We start from the raw sequence: 20090 nt of genomic DNA on the forward strand, positions 1-20090 counted from the left end.
CAGGATAACTACACTGAACTGTAGGTCCAACTCAACCGTGGGCTCAAGAGGCGAGGGTAAAACACTGAAGAAGTCAATGTGAAAAATATCCATAATCTTGGACGTAGAGGATTGTATAGTGAATCCCATATATATCTATTACCTAGATTCAATAGTTTCTTAAGTTTTATCAAACCTGCTTCATCTGTTAGCTTCTTCATGGCTGCAAATCCCAGACTTTGTCACTTCACTCAAAATATATAGATTATTTTCCATGGCAATGTCATTATCATATTTGATAAAAATGACATTAATTCCTTAGCATCACCTAATGTACAGACCATATGCAAATTTCCCTGATGTCCTCAAGGAGAAAAAAAAAAAATCTTTTTTTAAACAGTTGCTTGGTTAGCTTCAGGTTCCAAACAAGGTCCAAACTTTGCATTTGATTGCCTTGTCTCTAAATTGAGAGTAAATCCTGCCTTCTACCACTAACCTTATTTTTTCATGCCTTTGACCTACTAAAGAAAGCAGCCATTCACCTTGCTCCACATTTCGGAATCATCTGCCACTTTGATGCCTTGCTTAGCTTATTCCTCTACCCACCATAATTAATTCTAAAGTCTCGTAAAAGTTCTAAAGTTCAACTTTCTGGTAAAACATTTTTGAATCCATATGAGAGGCTAAAGTTAACCCAGTGCCAAGTCACCCAGCAACTTCTCACTCTAAGTTTCCCAAATAAAGCACTTTTTATATCCATCGTAATGTTCTAAACTTGAACTCATAAAAGAGAGTCCTCCTTTTCCTATAGGAGGGAGAGCAGAAGAGCGATGGGGCAAGGGAAAGCCAACAATGGAAGAAGGTACATCATTTCATGTCTACTGTGGGAGACAGCATGGAAAAACATTTTGGTTCAGTTTACGTAGCTGGCATGTTCACAAATAAAAGTGAACCTGTTACTCCCTCTGTGTCACATACTAAACAGTGACACCAGCTGGTACCCAAGGCACCTCCTTCAAAGACGAGGCCTCAGAGCTCAGGAGGAATGAAAACCCAGTCCATGCTCCTCCCAAGCCCTTATCATATGTACCTTAAGGGAAAGGCTTAGTTAACCCCAAAGCCATTCCAGATGGAGTTGAAGAACAGGTCAAATGACTGTTTCAGCTTGTATAAACAGAGGCTTTTCTTTTTTTGGTAAAAGTGACCAATCAAATGGTGCCATGTATTCCAGCTCTGGTTTGGTTTCAGGCTTCAGTGAGTCAAGTATTAGCAACAATCCTATTTACCATGATTAAGTATGGAAACAGGGCCACAAAGCCCTTCAGCGGCTATACCCCAATAGAATCTATGCAATAACATCCCCATCTTAATCTGTCTTGGTCTATTTCCATCCTTTCTTTGCCTAATCACTCCTCTCTCTGTTCTGAACATTTACCTTAAGACATAATATGTATTAGTTATTCCTTATGTTATGCTACATACTTGTAATATTTATTGCCTACAGCTTTAATTCCCTCTCAAGTGGAACATTTTACATTTTTCTCTTTAAACAAAGCTAACTCCTACCTCTAAGGCTTACAACAAACTGCCATATCTTTTTGTTTTTTCATTTGTAACTAAAAAATATAGTGGTCATCCTCCCATTTATAAGAGTTTAATAAAGATTAAGTTAGGGGGCCTCAGAGCACTGAACATTGTAGGGGGGATAGCCCTGAGAAAGAAATGAGACTTAATTCTAATAGTTTCAGGGTAATACTGTTAAGATCCTGGGAGGGAAGGTTCTGATGAGAAACGCCTCTTCACATAGGCAGCCCACCTGTTTGTGGTGTTCCACATTAACACACACTTGAGGTAAAGTAATCACCTAAATTTAAAATCACTATAAATAGTCCTATACAGCATAAAATGATGAGGCAAGACTATGCTGATTGAGATTCAGAATAGCGAGGTTTGCAATCACAAGTGACTGACAGATACCATGCAAGGGGAATTCTAAAATAAAAATACGTGTAATTTTAAGACATCATACCCTTCCTCTTGAGGGTTTTGAAAGAGAAGTGAGAACTTCTACGACTCAGTAAGAAGCCAGGAATTAACTTGACAGTAATGTCTGACTGGGGGACCATTGCCCGATTGAGCTTATGTTGAAGGGATTCCTGCCTCTTTACTCCAGTTAAAAGAGCTCTTCTATGAACAGAACAGTAGCTTACCCTCACATGGAGTTTTCTGAAGGATACAGAAAAAATATAGGAAATGTAGTTTTGTACCTGGATTTGAATCTTGTTACTGATTTTTCATTTGGCCTTGAGAAAATAACTTAACCTCCCTGAGTTCTTTCTTAACAAGCCAAGTATTGGCAAAAGCATACTTACACCCTTGTTTAAATATGAAGAGGGCCACAAAAACCTCCAGCAGCTACATCCTAATTGACTGATGTGATAACTTCTCTGTTTTATATATCAAGTGCGTGAGTTTGGGGATAAATAATAATTGTTGCAAAGTACTACTACTATTGCCCTGACAATCAATGAGGGAGCAGACACAGCTCCTGGAACACAGTACTCACACAGGTCCCATAATAGATGGATGCAGGTGCAGCAGAAGCAAGCATATGGAACAGAGCAATGGAAAACACCTGCATTTTTCTTGAGGGCAGAAAACAGGTCTGCAGCGATGCCCAGATGAGCACCTTTCACTGATAAAGGGGGCTATTAATGGGATCTCTTCTTCCTTTCCATTGAGAGATAGAACTGGAATCTATTCCTGGGCCATAGGATAAAATTAGCCTTAGACAGTGTCAGACTGGCTGGATCTGTTGGGAAACTGTTGTTGAGGTCATGGGCGAGAAGAACAGAAAAGATCACACACCTCCTGGAAACAACCTAGACCAAGGACAAGAAAGATTACAGCTGGTGGCTCTATCCTACCAAGCTGTGAAAGTGGAATATGGTAGCAAGCACAATAATACTCCCGCCTCCCACAAATATCCATGGCCTTAATACCCAGAACCTATGAATGTTACCTTACATGGCAGAAGGGAACTGGGGCTACAAATGGAAGTATGGTCACTAACAAGCTGGCCTTAAAATAGAAAGGTTATCCTACATTAATCACGTGGCCCAATTTCATCACAGCAGTCCTGATATGTGGAAGAGTCAGTGTCAGAGTAATGAGAGGGACTTGACCCACCACTGCTGGCTTTGATGGAACAGGGCCAGGAGCCAAGGATGGCAGGTGGCAAAGAGCAAGAAAAGAGATTCTCCTGAGCCTCCAGAAAGGAATGCAGCCCTGCTGACACTTTGATTTTAGCCGAGTGAGACCCATGTTAGACTCCTAACTTACAGAATAATATATTTGTGTTAAGCCATTAACTTTGTGGTCATTTGTTAGAGCAGCAATAGGAAACTAATACACAGGCTAACATGGTTTAACATATAGTTATTACAGTTTAATTTCTATGGTAACAAAGACCTGGTGCCAAAGGTCTGCCCCCAACCTGTGCTTCAATCAGCAAACCTTCCTAGCAAGGCAAAAGGACTGCTAATTTCATCCCCCAGTCCTCATCCCATCAGCCTGGGGCACCCACTGGAAACAGACTTCAGAGTCTGCTTGACTGGCTGGCTCTACCCCTCCCTCACTACTGTGTGCTTCAGGAAATTCACTCTGACCTCTCTCCACCTCAATCTATATCAGTCTCCTCATATTTAAAATGGGGAATAATACTGCCTACCTTATACAGTTGAGGTGAAGACTGAAGGACACATAAAACAAGTGCTCGGCCCAAGTAACTACTACCAATGGAAAATCAGCTTCTGTACTTCTTGTCTGCCAACCTCAAGTCAAGGGTACCCCCCAAACAAGGATGTGCTAAGAAAAGTTAGGGTACAAACAACTAACAAACTGTCCATGGAAGAGTGAAGGAGACAAAGTTATGTTGTATACTGGCAAGAGAAATGGGTTCTCTTCTTCAAGGAGAGAAGAGTAGATACTTTCAGAAACAGTTGGGGAAGAAAGTCCAGAGAGAAAGACTGACTAGCAGGTTCTTTCTGGATCAAGACTTGAATTGGCGCAAAGACAGCCATCTGTTAATAATTTTCATCTGAGAAAATGCTGATTTGCAAACAAGTTGAGGGAAAACACTTATCCCACAGCAGAAGCAAACACATCCGCACACCTCTGAGGTGGTTTTGGAGCACAGCACATGTCTACAACAAGCCTCAGCACGCAGGAGCATGAGGCAATTAATTTACTGGCAAAAGGGGCCAACGGCTTCTTGTAAGGAGTGTGGTTTCGGGGAAATAATTATACCCACATCACTTAAAAGCTATAAAAACAGTCTATCTAACGAGTGCCCCTAATTGGTGCCATAGGGGAGGAGAAAAAAACGATTCATGCTTACATGCCAATGAGGCAACACTGCTCAGTAAATAGGTAACATAGTTTTTCCCTTCTTATTTTCTGTTTTTCATGGGGTCTTGATAAATGGACCAGTGTTAATTTTACCCTGTTACAAGGATGAAATCCTGGCTCTCACAAAGGTAGTAACAATCTGTGGGCTCCAGTCCCATTATCTGTAAAAGGGGATAATGGCTATGTAAGGGATGCCTCCTAGTGCAGTGATAATTAGCAGTACCAGGAACATAAAAGAACTGTAGAAGCAGTTACTGGTATTATTACTGAGCAGCTCTGCTTCCACCAGACTATCAGGGGCACAGCTCTCCGTCATATATGGAGTGTCAGCAAATCCTTATTTATAGCTCATGACACCCCACAGGAGGGCTGTTCAACCACTGCCTTAGGCTAATCACTCAGGAAACAGCACACATCCTGGCACATCTATCTAGAAAAATGCACTGTTTGGTACATTTATTCTTAGGATTGCAAACTGCAAAAGGGGAAGGCACGCATGTTTTAAACTTTAGTAATGTGTCAGAGATTACCTTTGTTTAGAGTTCTAACCAGCTCTACCAACAACAGCCATGCTCATGTTGATTATCCAGGGGCTAAGAGCATCTCAGGTGGGAAGAACTCAAATTCTGTTTTTCTTCATAATTACCCAGAAATAACTTGACTTCATGTTCAGAAGACCAGAGGTGACCAGAGATAGACATTACTATTTCACTGGGAGAGGGAAATGAGCAAGGATGTGAGGTACAAAAGCATGGAACAAACCATCACGAAGGGGACAAGATAGTTTTAAGTACACATCAAAGGCCATCACCATCAATAAAAAAAAAAAAAAAAAGAACTAGGGGAAAAAATTACATCAAATTACAGGAAGAGCTGCGTAGCTGAATCTTCTACACAGACACAGCCCTTTTCCCTAGACTTCCTAGAAGTCTGCGTATGACCTGGTGCTCATCACTGTTCAGTAAGATGCTGGGGCAGGCCCTCCCAGAGGGTGGTGAATGTTTGGGCCTGGCTTCCAGCACTCCTGTGACTGTCCTCCCTTCTGTTCTATTTTTAGGGAGTAGTATGGAAACTAGCTTTGAGGGGAGTCAAGCCGGAAGAAGTAAGCATGTTGAGAACTAACCCAGATGAGGGCAACAGTGACAGAGGGCAGGTGGATTCAAGGCACATGTGGGTACAACTTGGATACTGACTGGATGTAGGGGTGACAGGTCCACACCAATGACCACTGGGTAGACAGCAGCGCCATGGCATTACCAACTTCGTAACTTACCGAGTGGAGACGAGGGAGCTCAGGATGGAGGAAGGTGTGGGTTAGAAGACAACCAAGGGGGATAGTTTAATCTTGAATCACAAAGTACGAGGTGTCTTTGGGACCTTGTTCTCTATCTAGGAGCCAGCATGGATCCCAAGTGGGAAGGCTGAACTGGAAGTCCAGGTATCAGGGATAGTTGAGGTCATAGGCTTTGGAAATGAATCCAAATTCGAACCCTGCAGATCCCACTTATTAGCAAAGGACCAATATTTCTGACTTTAAGTTCTCTCAACTGTAAATTGGTAAAACTATCCTTGTGTATTTTACATAGGGTTAACTAACTTATGGTACCTGGCAGGAACTCAAACATTGGGAGCTTAAGAGCATTTTTTTTAATAACAGTAAGGATAGAAGGTGAGGAAGTTAACAGAACTAGGTTGCATAGCAAATACAATAACCTCAAACAGGGAATAGTGGCTTCCACTTCAAGGACAGCTACAGTCATCAAGATGACTAAGAAGAAAAGGGATACAACTGACTCATGAAGGAAGATGTCAAATTTATGCCCAATAGCATCTGCTTTCTTGTAAAGAGGCAGCATTCCTAACCAGGAGTGAAGGATACAGGCAGAGGGTTTAAGAGAACAGAAAGGGTTTAAATTAGCTGCAGACAAGATGGGAGAAAGAATTGAGCAAAGGCTTTCTGTATAATTCTTTATCATAAACCTCCACTTCTGCTAATAAGAACCCACACCCTGTCCGAGAGGCTGAGGATGTAACTGACATCATCGACACACCTCAAACTCTGGCTGTCCTTCAAAGGGTGGGTTATAAGCACTTTGCACTCTGACACCATGGGGGAAGCCCAAGGCAGGGCTGAGTCTTTGAGAGAGGAAAATAAACTGACATAATCCCTTACCACTGTTAGCTACAGCGGGACTTTCCTGATGAGTAAGCTTGCCATCACCGGCCAAAGCTCACCCCAACCCCCAACCTCTCCCAATTCTACAGAGAAAATAATTCTCTTAAGGGGTGGACATCAGAACTCTTAGGAATCAATCCAACAGCCTCATTTAGCAGATGAGGACACTACATGACACAGGAATTTGGGGGCAGAGCCAGGAAACAATTTTGGACGTCCTCACTTCCGAGCCCAGGCTTCTTCCACTGAATTCTTCAAGGAGAACTTAACTGGAGGCCTCAGCCCAGTGTGTTAACAGTGTTTTGCAGAAAACACCTGGCATCAGGAAATTACATCCTGCTTTTTATCTTAATTTTTTGGTCATATTTTTCTCATTGTTTCAAAAAAAAAAAAATTCCTGATAGAGGCCACTATTTAAAAAAAAAGAATCTTATTCTTATCCTCATGGATATTAGCCAGCCTCACCTTGAGGTATTTCTGGTAGCGACAGAAGCAGTTTAAGGGATCCTGCTAGTCTGCATTTTTTTTTTTTTACAAAAATCTAATATAATGTGGGCATCTTTCCAAACACTTTGCAGATCTAATTGTTCTTTTCATACATACATAATAAATATGATGAGCTGAATTTCCTTCAATGGTAATAAACAGGATTGGTGGTGAAGAGAAAGGTCCTGCATGGAAACTGCTGGAATCCCCTGCCCAAGTACGCTTTCAGTGGCATAGTTACTAGTCTGTAGTTACTACAGACAGATGAATTTGTGGAGTAAGTAACAATAACCGGGTCAACATGGAGGTTATGTGTAACAGAAGGAAAACAGGAAGAGACAACAAAATGCCTCATGTTTTGAAAAAAGCAGCTACTGAGAAACAGTCCTCGCTTATTCTAATGGCCAAAACCCCACTAGAAATCACTTCTGCAGTCCACTCAATGAGTCATTACAGCCAGCTTTTAAAAGTGGGTTGGGTGTAGGATTCAAAAGATGGTTATGTCTTCAGCAGCAAGGTTAAAAAGCAAAAACAAAACAAAAGCTAAGTAAATGCATACTCATGCCTCTAAATTGTTGAGAATTTGGTTAGTTTTATATGAGGTCCTCACCATGCCACAGGCAGGGAGGTTATTCTGTTACCAGGAGGCGAGGTAACAGCAGAACCAATGAGCAAGTAAGGCCACTGGCTCTCCCAGCTGCTCCCTGGACAATGGCAAATAGACACGGAGGATCAGAAAACTCAGGGATGGAGGCAGCTATAAAGCCTAATAGGGAAACAATTTGAAAAGCCTTATTGGAACACTGAGAGTAGCTGAGCTTTTAGGCTGCTGCCTGTTTCATCTGCAAAGCTAGATTCTAAAAGGGGAATATACTTTGATTCCCTATGAGGTCTTTTCTTTCCCTTACTCAGAGAATTTTGCTTCCCTACCAGTGACACTGTGAGAGCCAGGTGTACCCTGTACAAAGAGTTGTACCATAGGAAAACCACCTCAAATTATGAATCTTGGGAGTATCTCCCTTATATGATCCTTTTAAAGTTGAAATAGTCTCACAACTTTCTTTTAAGTTAGATGAAGTTTCAGTCAGATAAGTTCTCTCCCCAATTCACATGGACTGCTGATTGACGGTCAAGAAGCCAAACAGGCCCATTGTTAACAGTGTTTTATTCTGAATTACCAAATGATTCATGACTCTCACACTTGGGACCCTACACCAATGCAGAGAAAAAGAATTAATCAGGGAGTTCCCGTTGTGGCTTAGCGGAAACGAACCCGACTAGTAACTCTGAGGATACGAATTAGATCCCTGGCCTCACTCTGTGGGTTCTTCTATCACCAGGAGGCAAGGTAACAGGGTTAAGGATTCTGGCATTGCCTTGAGCTGTGGTATAGGTCACAGACACTGCTTGTATCTGGCATTGCTATGGCTGTAGTGTAGAGGCTGGCAGCTGTATCTCCGAATCGACTCCTAGCCTGGGAACTTGCATATGCCGTAGGTGTGGCCCTAAAAAGACAAAAAAAACCCCACGAAAACCAGAAAGGGATTAATCAAAGATAGTACGGCAGGGGGTACAATACAAAGGACACTTACACTTAACTTGTGGGCGAGCCTCTTACGAGTTCTCGGTATAAGTTACTATTTTTAATTTTTGGTTTGTAAAGAACATTACACATGGGGTCCAAGAAGGGAGGAGTCAGGAAACTTTGCCATGTGCAACACACATAGGAAAATGACAACACATCCTTTTGCATTTGTTTCAGGTACACGCACATTTTGCTCTTTACAGTTGTCCTAATCACAAAGGAAAGATTATTTTCACTTAAAATATTAGCCGAGGTTACTTCCTTACATGTTTGAGAAACAGATGCAAGGACTGAGTACACACACCCAAAAATACTCGAACCACTCCCCTCCCCACGTGTCTGCTGTTCTATTTCTCCACATCAGCTACACTCAGGAATTCTCTTTTCTCATGCCCAGGCTTTCAAGTTTTCACAGGCTGGGATATAGCCTGAGCAAACCCAGTGATTTTCAGAAGGGAATGATCTTATTTTCCTACAAGGGCTTCCCCCCTGTCAGACTCCTTTAAGAATATCTTTCATTTTTAGAATATGGAAATCTAATGATTTTAAAAACAGCCATAAAGATCAGGGCTATCACTCTTGAGTCTTAATAACCTCTGAGGTATGGTTGATCTGGGTTCGTGTTTTCTTTCCCCTGCGCTGGGCACTGAGGGCAGAGAAAGCAAGATACTTTAGTTCTGCCAACTGTTAAAAGAATAATAGTCATACTCTTCCATTTTGATTATTTCTTTATCATAAATGTATGTCAGGGAGATTAAAACAATCCAGTCCTTCTAGCCTTGGAAAACACTTTAGGATGAGGATATGTTTTTAAGATAGTATGCTGTCAATGTTATTGCAGTAGGCAAATACGTGTTTCCAGACCAGTCTCTGGAAAAGAATCCATGGATGTTAGTGCAAGGAAAAGGACCTTAGATAATGGAGTTCAACCAGTAATTTTGCAGAGAAAACCAAAGGCCACATAGGTAAAGTGACCTGCCAGAGGTCAGAGAGAGCCAAGACAAACCTAGTCCAGTGCTCCTGCCCCCACAGTTTTAATCCACTGCGGAGCTTGGTAGGATGTTGCAATTCTATCAGACAGGTTGAGGCTGTGCGTACAGACATGGGAACTCAGGCTACCAACAGCATAGCCTCCAGCTCACCATTTGTACCTGATGACAGGACCAAGTAGAGGTTCAAGTGCCTGACTCAACACACTAAAATTTACTGTTAAAATAAAGAAGTGCTATCAGTATACCAACACATAGGGCCTTTCTCACAAGGCAAAACATTCTGATTCTCCTTTCCTGTGAGACATTCGAACATACAGTGAATCAGGTACAAGTTCAAGCCTGGTTAACAGAAACCACATGGTTCAACCAGAAAGAGTAACATGCTCCTCAATATCAATATAATGCAAGTCATATAAGTAATTTAAAATTTTATAGCAGCCACATCAAAAAATATCAAAAAGTATTAGCTTGAATATTTTATGTAACTTAGTATATGAAAAATGTTGTTGCATCAGTAATCAATATAAAATTTGAGATTTCACTCTAAATGATATTTCCTTAGGGGATCCTCCTTTTAACAGATCTTTTCTTCTGTTGTTACCAAGTGATGTTAACTAGTAGACATACTCCAGCCAACAATGCCTATACTCACAGTAAAGGCACCTTTTATTGGGCAGGTAACACATACTAAATTCCATAAAAAGTGCTTACTAGAGACTCAGAACTACCAAGGTAAGACTAAGGAGGCAGGTTATCCACATAGCGCACATAAGAGAAAACAGATACTAGAAGATTTTTAGGTTACACAGCTAAGAGTGCCAAAACAGAATGAAACCAGATCTGATGGCAACACCTGTTCTCTTTCTCTGCTCCATCTTTCTGCCCCAAGTGCTTTCTTGAGAGAGGTGGTATGTGAGACATCTACATTTACTACTTGCGAAATGCAACAGTGTACAGTTATACCACTTAAGTAACAAAATTAATCCCATGCTTTAGTATCCAAGCCAGACTTTTCTTTCTAATATCATCTCTAATACTTTATAAATCCAGATCATTCCAGAGTTTTGTGCACTGCATTGTTAAAACAACCATACTATATCCATTTTCTTAAGTCATTACCTCCAAACACATTGACTTGACAGTGTTAGAGATTTTTGATAAAGAGGTCCCCTAAACACTGCCTATAGATACCATCTACATAACGAATGCTGAGCCTCAAGTGGTCATTGATGTGGCAGGCCACTTAATAGAATTTCTTATAGATACTGGTGCAACCTTCTCCATCTTAACCCAAAGGATTGGAAACCTTAATAAGCATCAGAGTACATAATAGGGCTGTCAGGGAAGAGGCAAGGGCACACTTTCCTGGAGCCCCTCTTGTGCAACATCAATGGCCAGCTGATTTTACATTCCTTTCTGTTTGTGCCTGATTGTCCCATCCCTTTAATAGGAAGAGATCTATTAACTAAGTTAGGGGTCACTCTGTTTCTCCTCATTACCAAATGGTTCTAACAGAAAACAGAGAGGAACTGATTGAATCTGAAGCTGAGGTAGAAGCCGTAGAGGCTGTGAGTGTGGAATATTGAGGTTCCAGGCTTGGCCAAGGATAATCAGTTGAAACCTGGGCAGGAATATCCCTGCAAAAAGCAGTACAAATGGGACCTAATCAAACTTAAAAGTTTCTGCACAGCAAAGGAAACCCTAAACAAAATGAAAAGACAACCCACAGAATGGGAGAACATCTTTGCAAGTGAATCAACTGACAAGGGATTAATCTCCAAAATTTATAAACACCTTCTGCAGCTCCATACCAAAAAAAAACAAACAAACAAACAAACAAAAAAACCCCATCAAAAAATGGGCAGAAGATCTAAACAGACAGTTCTTCAAAGAAGACATACAGATGTACAAAAAACACATGATAAGATGTTCAACATCACTCATTATTAGAGAAATGAAAATCAAAACCACTATGAGGTACCACATTACACCAGCCAGAATGGCCATCATCCAAAAGTCTACAAACAATAAGTGCTGGAGAGGGTGTGGAGAAAAAGGAACCCTAGTACATTGTTGGTGGGATTGTAAATTGGTGCAACCACTGTGGAAAGCAGTATGGAGATTCCTTAGAAAACTAAACATAGAACTACCATTTGATCCAGCAATCCCACTCCTGGGCATCTACCCAGAGAAAACCATGGCTCGCAAAGACACATGTACTCCAATGTTCATTGCAGCACTATTTGCAATAGCCAAGACATGGAAACAACCATAATGTCCATCGACAGAGGAGTGATTAAAGAAGATGTGGTACATATACACAATGGAATATTACTCAGCCATTAAAAAGAACAAAATACCAGCATTTTTTGCAACATGGATGGACCTAGAAATTATCATGCTAAGTGAAGTCAGCCATACAATCAGACACCAACATCAAATGCTTTCACTGACATATGGAATCTGAAAAAAGGACAGACTGAACTTCTTTGCAGAACAGATGCTGACTCACAGCCATTGAAAAACTTATGGTCTCCGGAGGAGACAGTTTGGGGGGTGGGGGATGTGCCTGGGCTGTGGGATGGAAATCCTGTGAAATCAGATTGTTATGATCATTATACAACTACAGATGAATTTATTACTAAATTCATTTGAGTAATAAAAAATATATACATATATTAAAAAAAAAAAAGGCAGTACTCCTTAAAATCAGAGGTAGATGAGAATACCGTTAAGACCCTGACTCATTTATGGAGAGAGGGTTCCCCAAAGGTGAGGTGCCACCCACATAACAGAAAACTATGGGAGTCAAGGGACCCAAAGGAGACAATGGTGCACCCAGTCCCCAAGTTTTCCAAGGCCCCCCTGGTGAGCTTGGAGCCTGAGGTCCCATGGGTCCCTGTGGTTCCCCTGACCCCCTTGGCAAGAATAGTAAAGTTAGAAAGCCTGGTAGCCCTGTGAAAATGGAGCTCCTGGTCAGATGGGCCCTGATGGTGAGAGAGATCACAGTGGACCCCCTGGCCCTGCTGGTGCTTGTGGAAATGACGATGCTACTGGTGTTGCTAGACCACCTAGTCCCCCGGGCCGTGGTGGTCCTTCTGGCTTCCCTGGTGCTGTTGGTACTAAGGATGAAGTTGGTCCCTGAGGAGCCCCTCTGGACCTTGGGCATCAGTGGTCCCCCTGGTCCCAGGAGCAACAGCAGTAAACCTGGTGCTCCTGGCAGCAAAGGACAGCCTGGCCACACTAGTATTCAAGGCCCCCTGGCCCTGCTGGAGAAGAAAGCAAGCAAGGAGCCCAAGGTGAACCCAGATCTGCTAGCCTGCCTGGACCCCCTGGCGAATGTTGTGGACTGAGTGCTGCTGGAGAGCCTAGCAAAGCTGGAGAGTGAGGCATTCCTGGATCTCCTGGCACTGTTGGTCCTGCTGGCAAAGATGGAGAAGCTGGAGCTCAAGGACCCCTGGACTTACTAGCCCCACTCTAGCAAAGCCAGTGAACAGGGTGTTTCTGGAGACCTTGGTGCTCCTCGCCCCTCTGGAGTAAGAGGTGAGAGAGATTTCCCCAGCAAACATGGTGAGCCTGATCTCCCTGGCCCTGCTGGCTTCGCTGGCCCCCCTGTGCAGATGGCCAACCTGGTGCTAAAGGTGAACCTGGTGATGCTGGTGCCAAAGATGATGCTGATCCCCTTGGCTCCACTGGTGACATTGGTTCTTCTGGACCCAAAGGTTCTCAGAGAAGTGCTGGTCCTCCTGGTGCTACTGGGTTCATCATACACTGTTTAATCTCTAAGGTAGCTGGGAAAATAATGTTAACCAGAGTGACACTGGCTTACAGCCCTCCCAACAGGAAAGGGACAGTTAGCCATGTGTTTTACTCCTTCCCTAGGCATGCCTACACCTTATCTCAGCAAAAAGTAGTTACTGAATTGTCGTCTCCCAATATCCTCTTTAAGCATAAAGGGGTAAAACACCTGGAGAGGGGAATGATAGGGATGGAATAGGCACAGGTAATTGCAGAAGTTCCAATAAAGGATCATAGAGAGGGAAATCTAGGGGACTTGGGGAGATCACTGTAAGTCAATAAATTGCTCAAGAAAGCCATCAGAACAAGGCAGGCTTGCTTCACTAGTGGAGGTGCGAGAACTGCCTCAGATTGTTGGGTGGGGGATGGGATGAGGCCTGTGTTCAGATTCAGACCAAGGGCAGGAGTATGAGGACCACCCTTCTTCTGATATGAATACACACCTTACCAGATACCAAGGAGGAGCCAGTAAAGAAAGAGGTGGTCTTTTTTGATTGCCACTCCCCTTGGATGATAAAACTGTAACCCACCAGATCCTCAGGGCAGAGCTTCCATGCCTGCCTGCGTGCACCTCTCACAAGCATCCTAAAAAGGGCCCCTAAACACAAATTCCAGCCCCCCCCCCTTTGAATGATCACAATCATTCAGTCACTCAAAAACACTGATAGAGCAACCACAGGCCAAGTAGTGCTATGGGTGTTGGCAGTCAAGTGACAAGCAAGACAGATGGGGTCTGAGCCCTCACATGGTTTACATCCTAGAGGGGAAGATGAAAAAATGTATATATGTAGAGTGTCAGATACAGAAAAATGACAGGAAAAATGGAAGGAGAGGAGCATGCAATGATTTTAGTCAATCCTCATATATATTAGGTTGAACCACATGAAATTACTGATATTCAGCCATTTCTAGCTTACAAAATAGGGAGTTTCACTTGGTTCAAGCTGATAGCTTAATTTTAATAGGAAACTATCAAGAATGCTTCTGATGGACTGAGATCATACCAACCCCTAAAAAGCAGAAGACACATCAAACTGAACTAAATAAACCTTCCTTTGGTAACAGGTGAGGTAGGAGAGATGTTGGGTAGCGTGGACTCAGAGCTGACAGACCAGAAGAGCAGGATGGATGGAGGTGGTCTGGGTGACTGGATGAGGGATGCTGATGAGAGCTACTAAGTGGTTTACTCTCTACAGTACTTCTCCCCACTGCTCCGGCTCAAGTCAAGTAAGAGCACAGTCACCAGTCTCCATCTAGAGCAACCCGGGGCTTGCTTACTTCCACCAGGAATGGGCATGGGAGTAGCACAGGGATGGGATACCCCAGAAACCGCCCACTCTCTCATGTGATTTCCTTAACTGCTAAATGCAGAGAAAGCCCAGGATCTGGGCAGTCCATTAGTGTTCAGTATTTTGGTGAAGCACATTATATATGCCTTGTGCAATTAAGTAACCAAAAATCCCTAGCTTCTGAACCAACTATTGATCTTAACATCATGAAAAGACATTAAGTGTCTCCAGATATGATGCAGAGATTCTTGCCAAGAATTTGAATCTAATTCTCTTCAGGCTGCTAGAGTTAAGCTCTGATTTATGGTAAACACAGGGGACAGAGGAAGACACTGAAGGATACAATCAGCAAAATCCAGCACATGGGAAAACTATGGGACAAGGAAGGGAAAAAGGGGGTGAAACGCTCTAGAAAGGACAAGGGAATGGACCTTCTCTGGACTCTCATTTGAACAAACCAGCTATTAAAAAAAAAAAAAAAAAAAAAAGGAGTTCCCATTGTGGCTCAGTAGTAACAAAGCCAACTAGTATACGCAAGGATGAGGTTCAATCCTTGGCACCCCACTCAGACGGTTAAGGATCCAGTGTTGCCATGAGCTGTGGTGTCAGTTGCGGACGCAGATCAGATCCTGCATTGCTATGGCGTAGGTGGGTACAGCTCTGATTTGACCTCTAGCCTGGGAACTTCCATATGCCACAGGTATGGCCCCAAAAAAACCAAAAAAAAAAAGTTTGTGAGACCATAAAGAAAAAAGAACACTGCCTAGACATCTAATACTAAGGAAATACTAAGTAATTTGTTTTTTAAAGAGTTCTTATCTTTTTAAATTTTATTTATTTATTTAATTTTTTGCTTTTTAGGGTTGTACCTGAGGTATATGGAAGTTCTTGGGCTAAGGTTCAAAATCAGAGCTGCAGCTGCTGGCCTATGCCCCAGTCACAGCAAAGCAGATCTGACCCGCATTTGTGACCTAAACACAGCTTGAGGCAATGCCAGCTCCTTTAACCCACTAAGCAAAGCCAAGGATTGAATCCACATCCTCATGGATACTAGTCAGGTTCTGAACAAGCTGAGCCACAATGGGAACTCACAAGTTCTTGTCTTTTGAAGTTAAACACTGATAAATGTTGAAGCTGGGAATGAAAAGTTGGGGAGTTCATGGTGAATATTCTATTTTGTGTATGTTTAATTAACTCCTACAAGAAAAAGGTTAAAACAGTCTGTGGGTCTGCGCTCCTGCCCCCAAGTCCCCACACACTGTCCATTTGAACTGGGAATGATCTTACAAAAGCCTAAAGCATTTTAGATGACTGCTCACCTGTCAATGAACTGATCGATAATGATGAAATCACCGGGCTGAATCTCTTCCTTCAAGGAACCACAAGCTGTGGTCACTATGATATGTGTACAACCTTCTTCTTTCAGAGCCCAGATGTTTGCCTGATAGTTGACTTTTGAAGGCATAATGGTATGTTGCCTCCCATGCCTAAGGAAAGAAAATAAATGTAGAAGAGTAAGCAGGGCATTTTAATACTGTTGGAAAAGAAAACTCACCTACAGTACTGCCGCCTTCCAGGCCTTTCCACCAAAGTGCTTTCCTTGGCAGAGGAAGAATGAGAACAGGTCAGGCAATAACCAGCCTACTCTCTTTGGTTTTAAAGTGCTGGCTTGCTTTACATTATGTTTGGAGTTCCCGTCATGGCTCAGTGGTTAACGAACCCAACTAGCATCCATGAGGATGCGGGTTCAATCCCTGGCCTCGCTCAGTGGGTTGAGGATATGGCGTTGCCGTGAGCTGTGGTGTAGGTTTGACATGGCTCAGATCCCGAATTGCTGTGGCTGTGGCGTAGGCCAGTGGCTACAGCTCTGATTCGACCCCTAGCCTGGGAACCTCCATATGCTGCTGGTGTGGCCCTAAAAGACAAAAAGACAAAAAAAAAAAAAAAATTAAAATAAAAAATACCTTACATGTTTATTCTCTGGTCAAGAACAGGTCATAGCTTACCTAGAATTCACTCTCCAGGAAGACATGCCATGTCTATCCTGTGGGGCACCAATACCCCGAAATCTGAGGCATCTGTCTCACATAAGCTATGACCCACAAAACAAGGGGTACCCGTGAAGAAACGCATGAAATTAAAGTAGAACCCCAAGCTTCCAGTTTAACCTCTCTATTCTTTTCTGATTGATCACTTGAATAAGTTAGTGAAACATTTAAAATACTCTATTTCCCGGTCGTTTATGTTGACACCAGCAGATACGATTCAAGAATGGATCGCGTTATACATCACCACTGTTATGGGCTGAATTATGTCCCCTCCAAACCAGTCCATCAAAATGTGACCATATTTGGACAGTATCTTTAATGAGGTAATTAGGGCAGGTTTGAATTTAACATGAATGATGTCATTATGAAAGGAAATCCAGACATAGACATACACAGAAAAGAACATTTGATAACACAGGGAAAAGACAGCCATCTACAAGCAAAAGAGATGCCTGGAACACAGCCTTCCCTCCTACCCTTGGAAGGAACTGACCCTGCTGACCCCTTGACCTCTGGCCTCCAGAACTTCAAGGAATCAAACTTCTGTTTCCACCTACTCTGTAGTACTTTATTATGGCAGTCCCAGAAGATTAAGACAACCACTAATGATTTCCTGTCACATTTCAAATAAAATCCAAACATCTCACCATGGCCCTTGTGTTATCTAGGCCCAGCCTATAAGTGGGAACTTCAGCTCTTAGCTTTATCTCTTCCCACCTTTGCTCAATGTCGCTAGCCTCACTGCTCAGGTACACTCATTCCTGCTCAAGCTTGATGCCATGTCACTTCCCCAGAGAGGTGCTTTCCACAGTCTTATTAATTAGAAGATAAAAGATGAAAAAGAACAGAAGAAAGCATTTTCCTCTTACAGCTAGAATGGAACACAGAGCTTCAATTTTAGTTAAATTGCTATATCACTTATAAGATTAGGTCCCAACCTAAGGGAGGTTGGTGAAATCTTTAATTTCCAAAGTCAATAAAAAGTACCCCAAAACTGTAAGTGATAAATAAAGACAACTCAGATGCTCTGGCTCCACAAACATATTAAAAACTCAATTCTGGAAAGAGTAATGATGCAGGTATGAGTTAAATTCTCCTTTTGCAATAACATTCAAATGCTTAAAATACCTTACCTTGCAAGGAGGACACAGTCAACATTCTTTATCTTTCCCAAAATTAAAGCATCAGAAGGCTGTACATAATAAAAAATGGTTACAACTCAGTGATTTGAAAACATATACAGAAACAATTAAAAATCTGCCATTTAAATTATTCAACTGCAGGAGAATTCAAAGAAACTTGAGGTTTAAAGATATATTTTAAAAAAAAGTAAGAGTCTAGATTTCATCAATCAATTACTCAATATTTACCAAGCCCTGTACCAGCACAATGATTCATAAAACTTAGAACGGTGTGTGGGTAGGTACCATCTAGTAAGATCTATTTGTAGCAAGCACCCTGGGGACTCTTATGCCAGACTGATCACACACAGATATGTCAAAAGTATTTGGCAGGTTCGAGGACAGGCGTGAGAGCAAAATGCAGAAGGAATAGGAAGCCACTGTCAGGGAATTTAAGAACTTAGCACTGGAACCATTTGCTATGTTAACCAGGTCTAGGATGACCACAGGATGACCTCAGGTAACGAAGGGAAAGGTCCTGAGAAGCTAGGAAGTTAAGAAAACATGAGGCTAGGAAGTAAGCAGGCTGACAGCAGGACCTGGCTAAAAAGAAGGGTTTGGTAGGGACTACCATATGCAGAGATCAGAGGAACAACAACCCTTGGAAGTAGCCCTGTGGAATTAAGAGCAGGCAGATACCCTCACTCTGGCTGGATGACACAAGGAATAGGAGAACAAACAGCCTCCTTTTAATAGAGGAAGAGGGGTGTTTTATTTCCAATTTAGTTATACAACTGTGTTCTCAATTTCCAAGAAATTCCCCTTTGGACCAGGGCTTCCTAAAAAAGGCCACTTGACATTTCCTCCTATTTGTTAAAGGCTGTGGTATGACCAATAGGCCCCAAAATAGAAGCTGATTTAAATGCAGAGATCTGGGGAAGACAGTTCCTGTGTCTGAAATGAGCACCTGGCTTCTAGGGATATAAACTGAGAAGTTTTTGGTATGTATTTAAAAGCCATGTGCTCAGTAGTCAAGTCCAGGGCATTCTTAAGGACACTATTTCAGTTGGTGGAACCCGTCTCAGCCTGGGCCAGGCAGCCCTGTGCTGACAAGACAAAAGCAATTAAAATTTTTTTTTAAATTTAAAAATCAAGGAGAAGGAATAAAGCTAGTATGTCTCCACTAACTTGATATTAACCTTGCCAAAAGGAGTATCCACATATTTTTCAGTTCTTCCTTCTAAGATTTCTGGATCATCCAGGCCTGTGCCACCAATTATTCCAATCTAAGGGAGACAATAAAAGATACCACATTCAATTGTTGTTTCATCAGAAACAAAATCATTATCTTAAGCAAATTCATTCATTCATATTCATATACTCTTTTCCATTCCTACTAAGCCCTAGTTCTTGTAAAAAACCTAAATATCACTGAAAAGCAATCATTTATTCACCAGTGAAAAGCTTTCTATATTCCAGGAATAATGAAAGCAAGAGTCACCTTGTTTGGATTAAATCATATTTTTGTTGACTATGTGAATAACATATTAGCACAGAAAGGAACTTTAACTAGCTTAAGTTATAAAACCAAACCTAAAAATAGATAAATTGGAAAGTATTTTTATTTTTTAGTGAAAGTACAGTTGATTTACAATGTTGTGCCAATTTCTTCTGTACAGCAAAGTGACTCAGTTATACACACATATATAATTTTTTATATTCTTTTCCATCATGGTCTATCCCAGAAGAGTGGATATAGTTCCCTGTGCTATATACAGTAAGAATTTTTGTTGGAAAAGTACTTTCTAACCAGTTTTATTATCTCTACTAAATGAGCAATAGAATAAATGTTCAAATAACTACTAGGATAGAAAATATTCACTATTTCCATTTGGTCAGGATTTCTCTTCATTATCCCACTTAATAAAGAAATGAGACATTTTCTTTCTTATTCCACTAAAGTCACAAAGCTGTAAGGGATCACAAACAGAGGAGTCTGAAATAGCATGAAAAATTAGCCTCATATATATTTATGAAATCAAATGGCATGCAAATATACACAAATCATTCATATGTAAATATATTAATACATGTAAATTTAAGTAATTCAAAGGGCTGTAGTTCTACTTTTTTTAAAAAAAGTGTTGTATTGCACTTTCCAGAGATTAACTTAATTGTCCTTATTGTCAGGGATTAATTTGAGTTA

General features: G+C 41.7%; 1 protein-coding gene across 1 annotated transcript in view; it reads right to left on the reverse strand.

Moving 5' to 3' along the window:
• The window catches only part of MTAP (methylthioadenosine phosphorylase), a 51436-nt gene that overhangs the window by 19923 nt on the left and 11423 nt on the right, over nt 1–20090 (reverse strand). Inside the window, exons 2-4 of the mRNA XM_003121879.4 lie at nt 19084–19170; nt 17897–17955; nt 16035–16202 (exon numbers count right to left, since the gene is read on the reverse strand). Of these exons, the coding sequence (XP_003121927.3) occupies nt 16035–16202; nt 17897–17955; nt 19084–19170 (314 nt within the window). The remainder of the gene's footprint in view (nt 1–16034; nt 16203–17896; nt 17956–19083; nt 19171–20090) is intronic.

This window comes from Sus scrofa, chromosome 1 (assembly GCF_000003025.6).
Source record: "Sus scrofa isolate TJ Tabasco breed Duroc chromosome 1, Sscrofa11.1, whole genome shotgun sequence".
Classification (NCBI taxonomy): domain Eukaryota; kingdom Metazoa; phylum Chordata; class Mammalia; order Artiodactyla; family Suidae; genus Sus; species Sus scrofa.